The 16,105-nt window shown below is 38.2% G+C and overlaps 1 protein-coding gene across 1 annotated transcript; it reads left to right on the top strand.

Annotated features, from left to right (window-relative positions):
- The first annotated feature begins 7,519 nt into the window (after nucleotides 1-7,519).
- LOC130815601 (uncharacterized) lies at nucleotides 7,520-15,267 on the top strand. Its single transcript, XM_057682092.1, has 10 exons — nucleotides 7,520-7,568; nucleotides 10,007-10,132; nucleotides 10,223-10,408; nucleotides 10,553-10,585; nucleotides 10,736-11,111; nucleotides 11,260-12,191; nucleotides 12,285-13,036; nucleotides 13,217-13,502; nucleotides 13,598-14,544; nucleotides 14,683-15,267. The coding sequence occupies exons 1-10, from the start codon at nucleotides 7,520-7,522 to the stop codon at nucleotides 15,265-15,267; spliced, it is 4,272 nt and encodes a 1,423-aa protein (XP_057538075.1).
- Nucleotides 15,268-16,105: the final 838 nt, after the last annotated feature.

Here is a 16,105-nt window from a genome sequence, read left to right as displayed (position 1 = left end):
ATGCTAAACTGGTTCATCAGAACCAGTGTCTTTTGGAACAGGTGTCGACTGATTCGGCCAAACTCAAGACTTTGCTATCCGCGGCTCGGATTTACAAGACCAGCTTAGGGAGACGAGCCCGGATAGCTAGGGATTGGCTCACTTCGGACGAACCGGAAGCGTCGAGTTTCTTAGGGAGTCTGATGGCAGAAATGGTGGGCACGGGGTCCACAATTACTGAAGAGAGCTACCGTCTGGCTGCCGCGGAGTTAGGCATTAACTTCGATTCCTTCAAACAAAAGGCATATCTTAAGGGGAACGAAGCTTTGGCCAACCTAGCTCCAATTTTGTACCGGGAGTCGGCGGTACTGGTGGACCCCGACTGGGATGTGGAGGAGGCAAGGGCTTGGTCGGAGAGGGTTGATGTCGCGGCTGAAAAGGAGGCGTTATGCCTTGATCTGGATCAACTAACCCTCTCCCCTCCTTCGACCTCGGGGGCCCCTGAAAACTTGGCGCTTTCCCATTTGGAGAGTTTGTGCTTAGATTTGTCGAATCTTCTTATTGATGAAGGAAGAAACCTCCAGGGTTTGTCCAAGGAGCTATCCGGGATTGAAGTGGAGCCGTTCAACGTTGAAGATTTTGTGAGCTTCACTCCCAGTCTTGAAGAGGGGGCGGCCGAATCTCCTCCGTTGCCGGCCCAGGACGCAGAGGGGGACGTCGACGCCTTTTTGGATAATGTTTAGCCTTGTAATTTTGTAATTTGATTTTTGCAAACATTCAACTCTGTATTTTGAATATTCTGATGTATATATTTTTGAATCATGGAAAGTTTATTCATAGTATCCATGCTTGTTTGTTGAGCCGTGGCTTCTATCGTCTGAGCCCGCGGAATATTTGCTGAATCGTTTTAGCAGAGGACACGATTTACTGATGTCACGTGCGGGCGACATCAAGGAGATTTATACTTAGGATATTTTCAGTCCTTATGCCCCCTTCTGTGGGTCCGACTTGTCGATGTCCCGGTTGGGGGACATCTTAGTAGAAAACTTAGAATATTTTGGAACTCCAGGACCCCAAACTGGGGGTCCGACTTATCGATGTCCCGGTTAGGTAACATCTTTATGAAAACATAGAATATATTTTTGAACTATGGGACCCCAATCTGGGGGTCCGACTTATCGATGTCCCGGTTAGGAAACATTTTTGTAAAAAACTTGGAATATTTTTGAACTATGGGACCCCAATCTGGGGGTCCGACTTATCGATGTTCCGGTTGGGAAACATCTTTGTGAAAAACTTGAAATATTTTTGAACTTAGGGACCCCAAACTGGGGGTCCGACTTATCGATGCTACGAACAGATGGTGAATGCTTGAAATGGTTTTTGGTCTTGGAACCCTATTCTAAGGGTCCGACTTATAGGTATCACAAGTTTGTTAGTGACTTAGAATAATTTGATAATGGGACCCCTCTCAAGGGGTCCGACTTATGGATATTACTGATTTAATAAGATTTGCAATAGATTTTTACCAAATAATTGCGAACATAGGAGCCGGATATTCTGAAAATGAAACTTCTATTATAAAGGATTGATAAGAATACAAATGACGATGACAAAAGTGATTTCGAATGACAACGCAACTATGTTGCGGAATGAAGGTAGTCGCGGATTGATGCTGATAAGTTTGTCTCTGTTGAAGCTGCTTATACTGATACTAGCAACTGATTGCCCCTTGCAAATTTTATTAAATGAAGTATTTCTTTAAGTGGTCTCCATTCCATGGACGGGGTAGTTTTCTCCCTTTCATGTCTTCCAGTTCGAACGTTCCTGGTTTGATGATGCGGGTGACTTTGAAAGGTCCGTCCCAGTTGGCCCCTAACTTTCCTTTTTCAACAATCTTCGCAGTAGCTTCGACTTTTCGGAGGACGAGATCATTGACTTGGATACGTCTTGTTTTCACATGGCGGTTGAAGCTACGAATCATCTTCTGCTTTTGGGCCATCGATCTCAGTAGTGCATTTCCTCTATTCTCTGGAAGTAGGTCTAAGTTTGCTCTTTTTCCTTCTTCGTTCTCGTCATATGAGTAGTAGGTGACCCTTGTAGAGGGTACTCCTATTTCCACTGGAAGTACGGCTTCAGACCCGTACACTAAAGAGAACGGTGTGTGCCCCGTGGCCTCTTTTATGGTGGTTCGACTGGCCCATAAGATTCCGGGTAGTTCTTCATCCCAATTACCCTTGACCCCTTCTATCTTCTTTTTGATACCATTTAGTATCTCCTTGTTAGCGGACTCGACTTGACCGTTAGTTTGCGGCCTGGACACAGAACTAAATCTGATTTGGATGTGGAATTTGTCGCAATACTCAATGGTGTTCTTGCTGACAAATTGCCTTCCATTATCCGTAATGATCACCCTCGGTATGCCGTATCTTGTGATGATGTTCCGCCATAAAAACTGGCAGACTTGCCTGTCTGTGATCGAACTAAGAGCCTCTGCTTCTACGTACTTAGTGAAGTAATCAATAGCCACAATGATGAACTTGCGTTGCCCCTTTGCTGGTGGAAAAGGGCCAAGGAGATCCATACCCCATTTGTCGAATGGCAGGACGGCTTGCAAGACGGTCAAGTAATTAGAGGGTTTTCTCCCTATTTTTGAGTGATATTGACATTCAGGACACCGTAGGATCAACTCTTCCGCGTCTTTCCGGAGTGAAGGCCAATAATAACCACTTCTAAGGACTTTGCTAATGACCGTTCGTACTCCCTGGTGTATTCCGCATCCGCCTTCGTGTATTTCTCGTAGGATGTAGTTTCCTTCCTCAGGAGCAACACACTTCAGGAGGGGATGTGCGTATGATTTTTTATAAAGCGTTCCTTCATGAAGTTCGAACCATTTGGCTTTCTTCTGGAGCATTTTGGCCTGATTCTCGTCTTGGGGGAGCGTTTGATCTTGCAAGTACTTAACGTATGGCCCCATCCATGTTTCAGATCTATCGATGGTGTTGATCATGAAGTTGATGCTGGGGTTGGGGAGCACGTCCCAAATTATATCACGAGCCGCGGAAGTATCTGCGGAGCTGGCCAGTTTTGCTAGGGAATCGGCCTGGGCATTTAGGATCGTGGAATGTGCTCCAACGTGAACTTGTCAAACTTTGGGATAAAGTCCTTCACTTGCTGCAGATACATTTTCATGCTATCATCTTTAGCCTCGAATTCCCCGTTTACTTGCCCCACTATCAATTGGGAATCCGAGAATGCTGCCAATTCTTTAGCCCCAGCCTCGCAGCAGATTTTCAGCCCCATCAGCAATGCTTCATACTCGGCCTCATTGTTGGATGCCGCGAACTCAAATCTGACCGCCCTTTCCATGCGGACCCCGGCGGAGGACACAATGAGTAGTCCGGCCCCACTCGCCGATTGTGTTGAAGACCCGTCTACATACAATTTCCATTCTCGATTAACTTCAGCAGGAGGGGGGGAAGTGCTTTCAGCAATAAAGTCAGCCAAGGCTTGTGCTTTAATTGCCGTTCGAGGCTCGTATTCGATGCCGAAGTCTGCTAGCTGGTTTGCCCAATCGGTAACGCGGCTTGACTTATTTTTCCCTTCCAGAATCTTTTTCAAAGGTTAATCAGTTCGGACGATGATCTGGTGGGATTGGAAGTACGGCTTCAATTTCCTGCTGGCCATCACTACCGCAAATATGACCTTTTCCACTTCGCAATAGTTCCCTTCTGAGCCGCGGAATGCATGACTCACATAGTATATTGGGAGCTGCTTCTTTTCCCTTTCCGCCACAAGCACTCCGGATAACGAGTATTCGGAGACAGAGGCATATAAAACTAGCTTTTCCCCGTTGATGGGCGAAACTAGTTTTGGCAGGGCTGACAAGTGCTCCTTGAGCTGACGCAAAGACTCTTCTGCTTCCGCGGTCCATTCGAATTTCTGTTGCTTTATTGTTTTGAAGAAAGGCAGGCATTTGTCTGCTGACTTTGAAAGGAATCTTCCTAGTGCGGCTATACACCCCGTAAGCTTTTGCACTTCTTTTACGGAGGTGGGAGATCTCATGTTTTGAATGGCCTGAATCTTATCCGGATTTGCCTCGATGCCCCGTTCGTCTACCAAGAAGCCGAGACATTTTCCTCCTGTGACCCCGAACACACACTTGTCTGGATTGAGCTTCATCTGGTGTTTACGGAGGGTATTGAACGTTTCACGCAAGTCCGCAGCGTGCTGAGTTGCGTGCTTGCTTTTTGTTATCATGTCATCCACGTATACCTCAAGATTCCGTCCAATCTGAGATTGGAAAACCTTGTTTACCATCCTTTGATAGGTGGCTCCAGCATTTTTTAACCCGAAGGGCATGACTTTGTAGCAATAGACACCCATGCTAGTAATGAAGGCCGTGTGTGTTTGGTCCTCCGGCACCAATTGAATCTGGTGATATCCGGCATTGGCATCCATGAAACTTAGTAGCGCATGGCCTGCTGTGGAGTCCACCAGGCGATCTATTTTGGGAAGTGGATAGTCGTCCTTGGGGCAGGCTCTATTCAAATCCGTGAAATCGACACACATCCTCCATTTGCCATTTGGTTTCTTCACGAGGACGACATTGGATAGCCAATCGGAGTATTTGCATTCTCTAATGAATCCGGCTCTCAATAATTTTTCAACTTCCTCTTTGGCGGCATCGGTCCGCTCTTTTCCTTGATGCCGCAGCTTCTGCTTTACTGGTTTGTGGCCTGGTCTTATGTCAAGTTTATGACACATGACGCTAGTAGGAATGCCAGGCATTTCTTCCGTGCTGAATGCGAAGACGTCACGGAACTCAGCAATGGTGGCCACGATTTCTTTTTTAATCGTACCAGGAAGATCTTTCCCTATCTTTAGTTGCTTTCCCTCGAACATGTCTACCGCCTCGTATCTTTCTATGGGGTGAGGCCTTTCGTGTGTGCTAGGGTTTTCCATATATACGCTCATGACAGCAGGAGCGTCTTGATCTTCCCTTTCCCTTTTGGCGGGTGTCGCGGAGTGTCCGCGCTTCAGAGTGTTTATAAGGCATTGGCGTGCCGTTATCTGATCTCCCTTGAGGATGCCAACTTTCCCATCGTCCCGTTCGAATTGCAACAAGAGTTGATGAGGGAAGATTGCAGCTTTGATCTTGTTAATTAGGGGAAGTCCCATGATGGCGTTGTAAGGGAAAGTGAGATCCACTACCGTGAAACGTATGGGTAGGGTCCTGCTTTCACTTCTTTCTCCCACGCGCACGGGGAGAATGATCGTTCCTAGCGGGATGACCTGACTTCCCCCAAACCCGATCAGCGGCTTATCGAGGGGCTGCAAGTGCTTTTCCTCGAACTTCATTTTTCTCAAGCACTCCATTGTAATGAGATCAGCCGTGCTTCCGGTATCCACGAGTACCCTTTTGACTTTCATCTGTCCGATTTTGAGGGTGACCACCAGAGGGTCAGTATGGGGCTGTTGCAGCATTTGAGAGGTCGTGGCATCAAACTTCATGACCGGTCCGCTGGTTACGGTCGTTGTTGGTCTTGTCAGCAGAGTATGAACACTGTCTTTTGCAGCGCGGACGGTAGGATATTCCTCGGTGTATCCTCCAAAAATCATGTTGATGGTCCCTTGCGTATGGGAACCTTCGCGCCTTGCCTCTTCCCTCTTGGGGGATCCGCGTCTTTGATTCCACTGCCTTCTGTTTGCTCCTTCTCCCGCGTCATAGTTCCTCTTGTTGAGGAACCTGGAAAGCTTTCCTTCATCGGCCAGCTGATACAAGATACGCTTGAATTCGCGACATTGGGCGAGGGTATGGCCGTGCTCTTTATGGTAGTCACACCATAAATTGTAATTGCGCCTGTTGGAAGGAGTGGTAGTGGGAGGTGGAGTTGGCAACTTGTCGCGAACGGCAAAGAAAATATCCCTTCTGTTTCGATTAAACATCGGGTCGTTTCCTCCGTCCAACAAATTGCGTGTTCTGGATTCCCCTGCCGCGGTAAAAATGTGATGGGAACGCGGGGGTCCCATATCTGAAGGGGGGGCGGGACGACGCGGCGTGTGATTTCTTTCCCTCCTCGGCTGGTGCTCTTCTCGGTTCCTCGAGGATTGGTTGGGGGTTGCGGTGTCTTTTTTGTCAGACTTCCGCCTCTTGGGGTCGTGTGCCTGACATACCTCGGAGGCCGTGACATAACTTTGACATTGCTTCATGGCCTCCGCATATGTCTTGACCTGGCTTTCCACCAACTGGAACTTGAGCCTTTGAGCCTTCATTCCATTGATAAGGGCGTTTAAGGCGACTGATTCCTCTAAATCCGTCACCTCTAGCACCGCCTCATGGAATTTCTTCAGATAGGAGGATATGGATTCTCCTTCCAATTGAGTGACGCTTAGTAGGTGGAAGTTTGATTTCTCCTGCCTTCTTGAGGCTATAAAGTGGCCCAGAAATTTCCCTTCTAGTTGGGCAAAATTGTGGATACTTCCTTGGGGAAGGGAGGTGTACCACGTCAAGGCTACTCCCGTAAGAGTAGTCGGGAAGAATTTGCACCACAAGGAAGGATTGGTAGTGTGCAGCACCATCAGGTTCTTGTACGCCATCAAGTGTTCTTCAGGGCATGACGTTCCGTCAAACGCTGCCATATTTGGGATTTTTATTTTCCCCGGGTTGGGAATGTTTAGTATTTCAGGAGCCATTGGAGAGATTATCGGCGTAGGATCTCCAGGGAGGATTTTGACCTCATCTTCGTTCCGCGGCATGGTTACAGGACTCGCTGGATGGCTGGATCCTACCAGCTGCGCCCTCTTCCTCTCTTCCCTCCGTCGATCCACCAGTGACTGGATGCTTTCGGATGCCTTATGCTTTTTGCTTTCTAAATAAGTACGGGCATCTTGAGAGGCGGTTTTAGACTCTCTGTCTCTAGGATCACTTCTGCCGAGACTCGTGTGAGTCCTTGGTCTCTCCCGTCGCCTCTTGTTTCTCTTGCTGGAACGTGACATCTCCGAGTTCCCATCCTGAGATTCGTGGGATTTGGGTGTCTCGTTAGGGGGCTCGATCCGTTCCCGCAGATTTTTTATTTGATCTGCCATATCATCCAATACTTGTTGTGGAGCAGGATTATTGTTATTCATGACAGCGCGGAGCTGTTCGGAAAACGCAGCAGTGAGGTTTCGTGCTAGCATGTCCAGATCACGGCGGGTCACGGCCTAATTGTTGGCCTGACCTGCAGAAGTGTCTGTATCTGTGCTATGCACGGTTGCGGTTTGTGTTAGATTTCTTTTGGGAGCCATGACTTATTGTAACACTCCCCACAGACGGCGCCAAACTGTTTCTGTAATGAAACGAGGAAGTGCGAAAGACACTCAAAATACCTGGAGATTAGTGGAAGTGTGATCAAGAGAAGTAATTTGTGGGAGGAAGTGGCTTGAATTCCTGCAAAACAACTTGTTAGCCTTGTCCGGGGGGTGATCTCCCGGAAAACCCCTCCGACGCTCAAGTTAGAACGTGGATATCGGAAATAAATGAATGAACGGTTATAGAATGAATGCAAGAAGAGATGTCGGGATTAAGATTGCTAGTGTTTGGCTAGGTTAATGAAGCAGGGTGAGAGCAATGATATTGCAAAGGCTATGTTTTAGATGATCCTTTCTTCTTGATGGCTGCCCCTATTTATAATGATGGAAAGGAAGTTGCAGGAGAAGTGAACTTATCATGGGGGTAGTGGGAGTAATGGGAAGAGTGGGCAGTTACTCATCTTGAAACAAGGAGAGCCATGCATTATGGGAGAGTAGGGAGTTATGGTTTTTCAGAGGTAACCAGCCCATAGGCCATTCAAGGAAGATGGGACTTCCAGAAAAAGCCCATTGACCGAAAGTCAAGGTCAACGGAAAAGGTCAAAGGTATTTCGGTAATATGATGCTATTTATTAAATAAATTAATTGAGTAAGCAATACCATGACAAACAATTATATTAACTCATTCAAAATCAAACATGGATAAAACTGTAGATCAAATTATAATCCAGTTAACTACATATTAAAAAAGTATAAACATCTATCAACAAAATTGTAAGTATTATCATATATATGAAAGAGGTATACCTGATTTTATTTAGAGGAGTAGATAAACCAGAAACCAATTGTGAAATTTCTCCCAATATTATATGAAAACCCTTTTAAATATTGAAAAGTCGATTCATCATATTATAAACAAATCAATTTTAGAAAAAAAAAATAATCGGTTTTCAACTTAAAGAAATGATAAATCGATCTATTTTTTCATATGAAAATCTACATAAATCAAATAAAAATTTTCAAACAAAACAAAAATAAAATTCTATAAAAATCAAAGGATAAAATCGTTTAGTATTTTTGAAATCGTTTAAAATACCAGTGATACTATCACATGTTAAACTAATTTATCAAAAATCTACTACAAAAAATAAATTTCTACATAAAAAATAATAAATCGACTTAGTTTTTTATAAGATTTATCTACACAAATCAATTAAGACATTTTTAGAGAAGAAAAATTCCGGTGATACTATTAAAATTGAAAGATAAACTTACATATATTTTTTAATCTGACTTGAAAAAACCCGTAAAAACTACATAAAAGTCTAAGATTACTAAGAGAGAATTTTTGGATGATTAGAAAGAGGAAAAAATTGGAGTTTAGAAATGGCAAATGAAAGAGATGAGTAACTAGCCGAGTAAATAGCTGTGCAAGTACATTACTACTAAACTAAGAAATGCAATACTCATAGCCTATAGCCTATGCATTTACTCCAACACCATTTCCCAAGACAAAGTCATCATGACTTGAAAAACCAAAACGGTATTGGAACATGGTTTTGGCCCATTGTTTTCCAATGTCGGTTTTTACTTTGTTTTACTTTTACCCACTCTTTTCGTTTTTTCATTTATTTTATACACAAATCAATATATTGTTTAAATTACTAATATTTATAATTGGAGATAATTTAATATTGTAAAAAAATTGTATTAATAAAAATAAAATCTAGAAAACTCAAATAATATCATACTTTGTTATTTTTAGTATGGGTTTTTGACTTTTATGCCCTTAGTAGTTTTATCCTATTTTCATTTATACCCTCCATTACCTATACTAATTTTCTAGATTTACATTAAAAATCCATAATACCACTCTCTTTCCTACCCTTTATGGTCCCACTTTTGACTCTCCTTAAAATCCATAAAAAGTCAAATGGGACTCTTAAGATGAATAGGATGGAGTATAATTTTTAATGTTTACGAATTATATTTTATATCAAATATTTTATCACATTTGTACAGTCGATTTTTCTCATCCACGTTAAAAAACGTAGTCATGCTGCAGCACCAAGCCTATACTTTTACTCTAATACCGTTTCCCAACACAAAATCATCATGACTTGAAAAAATAAAATGGTATTGGAACATGGTTTTGGCCCATTGTTTTCTAATGCCATATTATATGAATGGTTTTTACTTTTGTTTTACCCATTCTTTTTTGTTATTGTTTTTTCATTTATTTTTTAAACAAATTAATATATTGTTTAAATTACTAATATTTATATTGGAGATAATTTAATATTGTAAAAAATTGTATTAATAAAAATTAAATCTAGACGAATCAAATAATATCACACTTTGTTATTTTCTCTTATCCATTATTATTGTCTTATGTGATTTTGATATATTTTTCAATTAATTATTTTAATCTTAAATATCATTAATTATACTTGATTATAAATGATTACATGTTAAAAAAAATTACTTTTAATAAAAATAGATTAAAAGATGATCTTTAGGAAAGGGGAAATAAATAAATAATTTCATAATCTTTATAATTGGATCATTGTTAAGGATGGTGTAAGAATGATTGATAAATATTGTTCGAAAATCAAATGGAATAACAATAATGAATTAAAAAGTTTACAATTTAGCATATAAATTTTTTATAAAATATAATTTTTAATGTTTAGGAATTATATTTTATATCTAATATTTTATCACATTTGTACAGTCGATTTTTCTCATCCACGTTCAAAACGTCGTCATACTGCGCACCAAGCCTATAACCCAGACAATGAAGGTTTATTTTCAGGTAATTCTCACATGACTCAAAAATATTACCAGTTTAATATGGATTGTAAGTATGATGAAAAAAATAATTATTGTACATTTTATCAATAGACTTATGACTTTTATTAATAATAGTTTTTTATTCTTTGATTTATAGTAGTTGATTTATCACAATTACAAAAATCAACGGCGCATTCTATACCCACTTATCCTCAAGTATGCTCAAACAAACTTACTCGGGCTGGAAAGTATACTATTGGTAGAAATTTCATCAAAAGACATACAACCAACGTTCTTGACTTAAATGATTCTCATTTAGAAAATAATATTGATATAGATAAGTGTTATGTGTAAGGTTCTATAATATCCCAATATTAAATAGAGTTGATGTCATATAAATTTTTGAGTTAAGAAAAAAATATGCAGTGAACTTATACATTACTTTGTACATCATACTAATAAAATTAATTTTTATTTATTTTTTTAGATGATGAAAAAATTACAAGAACAGATGGTGAAGGTAATATATATATATATATATATATATATATATATATATATATATATATATATATATATATATATATATATATATATATATATATATATATATATATATATTAGCTTTTAGTAATTTATTAATATTTAATGTGTAATATTCTTTTTACAGTGTATTTTGATGTTGGAGATCCTGACTTTGAATGTGAGTATTGTTTGGCCTTTATGTGGGCAAACGAAAGAGCGCGGAAGGATGGATCAATGAAAAATGCAAAGTTTTCATTATGCTGTATGAAAGGCAAAGTTCAAATTCCTACACTTAAAAATCCACCGAGATTTTTGGAAGATTTATTGAGCAGGAAAGATTCTAGGAGTAGATATTTTGTTGAAAATATACGTGCGTTCAACATGATGTTTGCATTTACATCAATGGGAGGTCGAGTAGATAATACTGTTAACAAAGGTCGAGGACCATATTGTTTTAGACTAGGAGGTCAAAATTACCATAGAATTGGTAGTTTGTTGCCAACAGAAGGAAATACAGCAAAGTTTCAACAATTATACATCGTAGATACTGAAAATGAGATTGAAAACAGAAAACGTGCTTTTAGGTAATTTACAATAAATTATTTTTTTAATATTATAATTTATGTTTAAGTAAAATATATTAATGTATTTTTTGACCATTCATTTCAGTTCTGAAACTACGAAGGAATTTGATGATGTTTTGTTGGAAAAATTAAAACAAATGATTGATGAATTTAACCCGTATGCTAAGGTATACAGAATGGCAAGAGACAGAATTGACTTGAATAATGAGGTTAACATTCAATTAAAGTTGATTGGGAAAAGAGCTACAGATGGTAGGACATATAATATGCCATCTGCATCTGAAGTAGCTGCCCTTATTGTAGGAGATATTGGTAGTTCGTGTGAAGAGAGAGACATAATTATTGAGAATCGAAGTGGATTATTGAAGCGTATTAGTGAGTTGCACCCCTCATATCTAGCTTTACAATATCCTTTAATTTTTGTATATGGAGAAGATGGGTATAGAATTGGTATAAATCATAGAGGATTGGAGTCTTACTCTTCATCGAATTCTAATCAAAGGATCAAATTAACCATGCGTGAATGGTTTGCCTATAGACTGATGGATAGGGAAAATGAAGCAGATACAATTTTACGATCTGGAAAATTATTTCAACAGTTTATCGTTGATGGGTGGACAATGATTGAATCAGAAAGGCTATTTTTTGTCCGTAAAAATCAAACGCTATTAAGGGCTGAAAATTATAATAGCCTGCTTGATTCAAATTCTAATGGTATTCCAGATTTATCTAATACTGGTCGTCGTGTTGTGTTGCCATCTACATTCCATGGAGGTGATCGTTTTATGACTGAACTATATCATGATGCTATGGGAATTTGCAAGACATATGGATATCCGGACCTGTTCATTACATTCACGTGTAATTCCAAATGGCCTGAAATATCTAGATTCGTTAAGAAGAGGAATTTGCGTCCTGAAGATAGACCAGATATACTTTGTCGAGTATTCAAGCTTAAATTGGACCAGTTGTTGAAAGATATTACAAAAGGAAGTTTGTTTGGCAAAGCCAATGCAGGTTTGTTACTTACTTTGCTTCGTTCATTTTATAGATAAATATTGAAGAAGATTTAATTTATTTAACATGCTTCTAATTTTAATTTATTTGCAGTTGTCTATAGTGTTGAATTTCAAAAAAGAGGACTACCACATGCACACATTGTATTATTTCTACATCGAGACGATAAAATTCCAAGAATAGAAGATGTAGACAACATAATATCTGCAGAGATTCCAGATAAAAATCTTTTTCCCATTTTGTACGAGAATGTAAAAGACTTTATGATACATGGTCCTTGTGGTACCTTAAATTTAAATTCACCGTGTATGAGAGATAGAAGTTGTAGTAAAAGATATCCAAAACAATTCAACAATACTACAGTACTAAGTGATGAAGGATATCCTGTGTACAGGAGAAGGGATACGGGGGCTACTGTGGACAAAAACAATGTGTCGATTGATAATCGTTTTGTTGTTCCTTATAACCCTACGTTACTTTTGAAATATCAGGCACACATAAATGTAGAGTGGTGCAATCAGTCTCGGGCAATCAAATATTTATTCAAGTACATTAATAAGGGTAATGATAGAGTAACAGCAGGATTAGTTAGGAAACGAAATGAGAATGCCGATGATAATACTATCGACGAGATCAAAGAATATTATGATTGTCGTTATGTTTCGGCTTGTGAGGCTATTTGGAGAATTTTTGCCTTCGAGATTCACTATAGGCTTCCTTCTGTTGAGAGACTGAATTTTCACCTACCAGGAGAACAAACTGTTGTGTTCAATGAAAATGAAACTATTGAAAATGTCTTGAATAAACCTTTGGTTGATAAGTCAATGTTTTTGGCTTGGATGGAATGTAATTCTAGATTTGAAGAAGCTAGAGAACTTCGGTACTTTGAATTTCCGGGAAAATTTGTTTGGAAGAGAAAAGAGCGTGAGTGGACCATTCGTAAGAGAGGTTTCTCTATCGGTAGACTTTATCATGTATCTCCAGGATGTGGGGAACGATATTACTTACGCACACTTCTGAACTATGTTAAGGGCCCAACAAGTTTTGAAGATATTCGTACCATAAATGGTGTTCTCTACCCTACATTTAAAGATGCTTGCTATGCAATGGGTTTGTTAGATGATGATAAAGAATATATTGATGGTATATTAGAGGCAAGTTTTTGGGGATCTGCACACTACTTAAGAAAATTATTTGCCATTTTGCTTATGTCTAATAGTATATCCAGACCTGAATTTGTATGGAACAGTACATGGCATGTGCTTTCAGAAGATGTACTATATAGGCAACGCATGATACTTCGATTTCCCGGTAATTTTTTTAATTATTTAATTTAATTAAGAAATAACTTTATTAATCATGTTTAACCATTAAGTATTATAATAATTTCTAAGTGATAATTACAGATTTGAAGCTTAGTGATGAACAATTGAAATACTATGCATTAGTTGATATTGAGAAGATTCTGCAGAATAATGGTTGTTCACTACGCAATTATAGCAATGAGCTACTTCCAGATGAATTAATAATTCAGGATAGTTTTAATAGACTCATAGCTGATGAGTTAAGTTATGATAGAGAAGCACTACGCATAGAGCATGAGCAGTTATTTCAATGTTTGACTGCTGAACAACGGATCATATATGATGATATTATGCAGGCTATGAATGATAATAAAGGTGGTGTTTTTTTCCTTTATGGGCATGGCGGAACTGGTAAAACATTTATGTGGAGAACTTTGTGTGCAGCTATTCGATCAAAAGGGGATATTGTCCTTCCTGTTGCTTCAAGTGGTATTGCTTCTCTATTACTACCAGGAGGAAGAACTGCACATTCAAGATTTGGAATTCCTTTGATTGCCACTCCTGATTCTATGTGTAGAGGTATTACTCCGGGTAGCGATTTAACCTCTTTGCTGAATAAGACTAAGCTCATCATTTGGGACGAAGCCCCTATGACGAACAAATATTGTTTTGAAGCTTTAGACAGGAGTATGCGAGACGCTTTACGAGATTCAAATGGTATTGCTTCGGACTCTCCATTTGCTGGTAAGGTAGTTGTTTTTGGAGGTGATTTTAGGCAGGTATTACCAGTTTTTCCAAAAGGAACACGACAAGATATAGTTTTTGCATCATTAAACTCTTCTTACATTTGGCATTCGTGTAAGGTTTTAAGGCTTACAAAGAATATGAGGTTGCAAACTCAGTCTGTTGATGATAATGATTTAAAGGATTTCGCTGATTGGATTTTAAAGATTGGTGATGGCATACTAGGAGAACCTAATGATGGAGAAGCCATTATTGATATTCCTGATCAATTTCTCATTAAGGATGTTGTAGATCCTATTGGTGCCATAGTTGAAAGTACATATCCATCCATACAGGAGAACTCAAGTGACACAAACTTTTTTCAAGAAAGGGCCATACTTTGTCCTACAAATGATATTGTTGGGAAAGTGAATGAATATGTTCTTTCATTATTACCTGGGGACGAAAAGGTTTACTTAAGTTCTGATTCTATAAGTAAAGCAGATGGATGTTTTGAGTCTAATGCCGATGCTTTTTCTGTAGAGTACTTAAACAGTATTAAGTGCTCTGGCCTTCCGAATCATGAGCTGAAATTGAAGGTTGGTGCTCCTGTTATGATGCTTAGAAACATTGATCAATCAGCTGGATTGTGTAATGGCACACGATTGGTAGTCAACCAGCTTGGAGATCACATTGTCGAGGCAACTATTCTTACGGGATGCAATAAAGGAGAAAAGGTTTTCATACCAAGAATAACATTGACTCCAACAGATACCACACAGCTCCCAATTAGACTTCAAAGAAGACAATTTCCTTTGATGCTTTGTTTTGCGATGACTATTAATAAAAGTCAAGGACAATCATTGAGTCATGTTGGATTGTTTTTGCCTAAACCTGTATTCAGTCATGGACAACTTTATGTTGCCGTATCAAGAGTGAGAAGTAAGAAAGGACTTAAAATTCTTATTGTTGACAAAGATAATCAAACAACTACATCGTCGTCGTCTACTGACAATGTGATATATAAAGAAGTATTTCAAAACTTATGAGGTAAAAAATTACGCGTTCATATTCTTTAAGTAATATCCTTTTGATAGTTTTATTATTAATATAACTAATCAATATATATATATATATATTGCAGGGTGTTTCATACAATATAGTTACAAGGTGATCTATATTGAAGTTATGAAGCCATTTTTATGATAAAAATTTTGATTTAGTTGTAATTATTTAATTATTGTCACGAACTTAAGTTATTAATTATAAATTTTGTATTACCATTTATTATTTTCCTAATTTTATTGAACAAAAAATTTAAATATTCAATTATATATATATATATATATATATATATATATATATATATATATATATATATATATATATATATAATATTTAAAATACTAACTAATAACCTTTACAAAAATTATAATACAAGTATAAAATTAACTCAACTTTTTTTTAATCTCCGTGCATGGCACGGGTATCTATCTAGTTATTATTATTATTATTATTATTATTATTATTATTATTAATTAATTAATTAATTAATTAATTAATTAATTAATTTCTAGATATGTAATTATTGAAGAGATTCCATTTAACCATAATGAAATTCAGACTTATGAGTATATTTCACTAGAAAAGCTTTGCAACCAGAATTTAGAGTGATCTCTAAAAACACTCTTAAATGCCACACAGTTAACTTATATGAATAACAACTTTATGAATTAGTAGATTTTTTTAAATCTTTATGGTAAGGTTAGCTTAACAACCGATATTTGGTCTGCTCCTATACGTTTGAAATCTTATATGTGTGTAACAGCACATTGAATAGACCATAACTGCCTTATTTAAAAAAGAATTATCGTTTTTTGAGTTAAT

This window comes from Amaranthus tricolor, chromosome 6 (assembly GCF_026212465.1).
Source record: "Amaranthus tricolor cultivar Red isolate AtriRed21 chromosome 6, ASM2621246v1, whole genome shotgun sequence".
Taxonomy (NCBI): Eukaryota; Viridiplantae; Streptophyta; class Magnoliopsida; order Caryophyllales; family Amaranthaceae; genus Amaranthus; species Amaranthus tricolor.
This window is presented reverse-complemented; position numbering and strand designations above follow the sequence as displayed.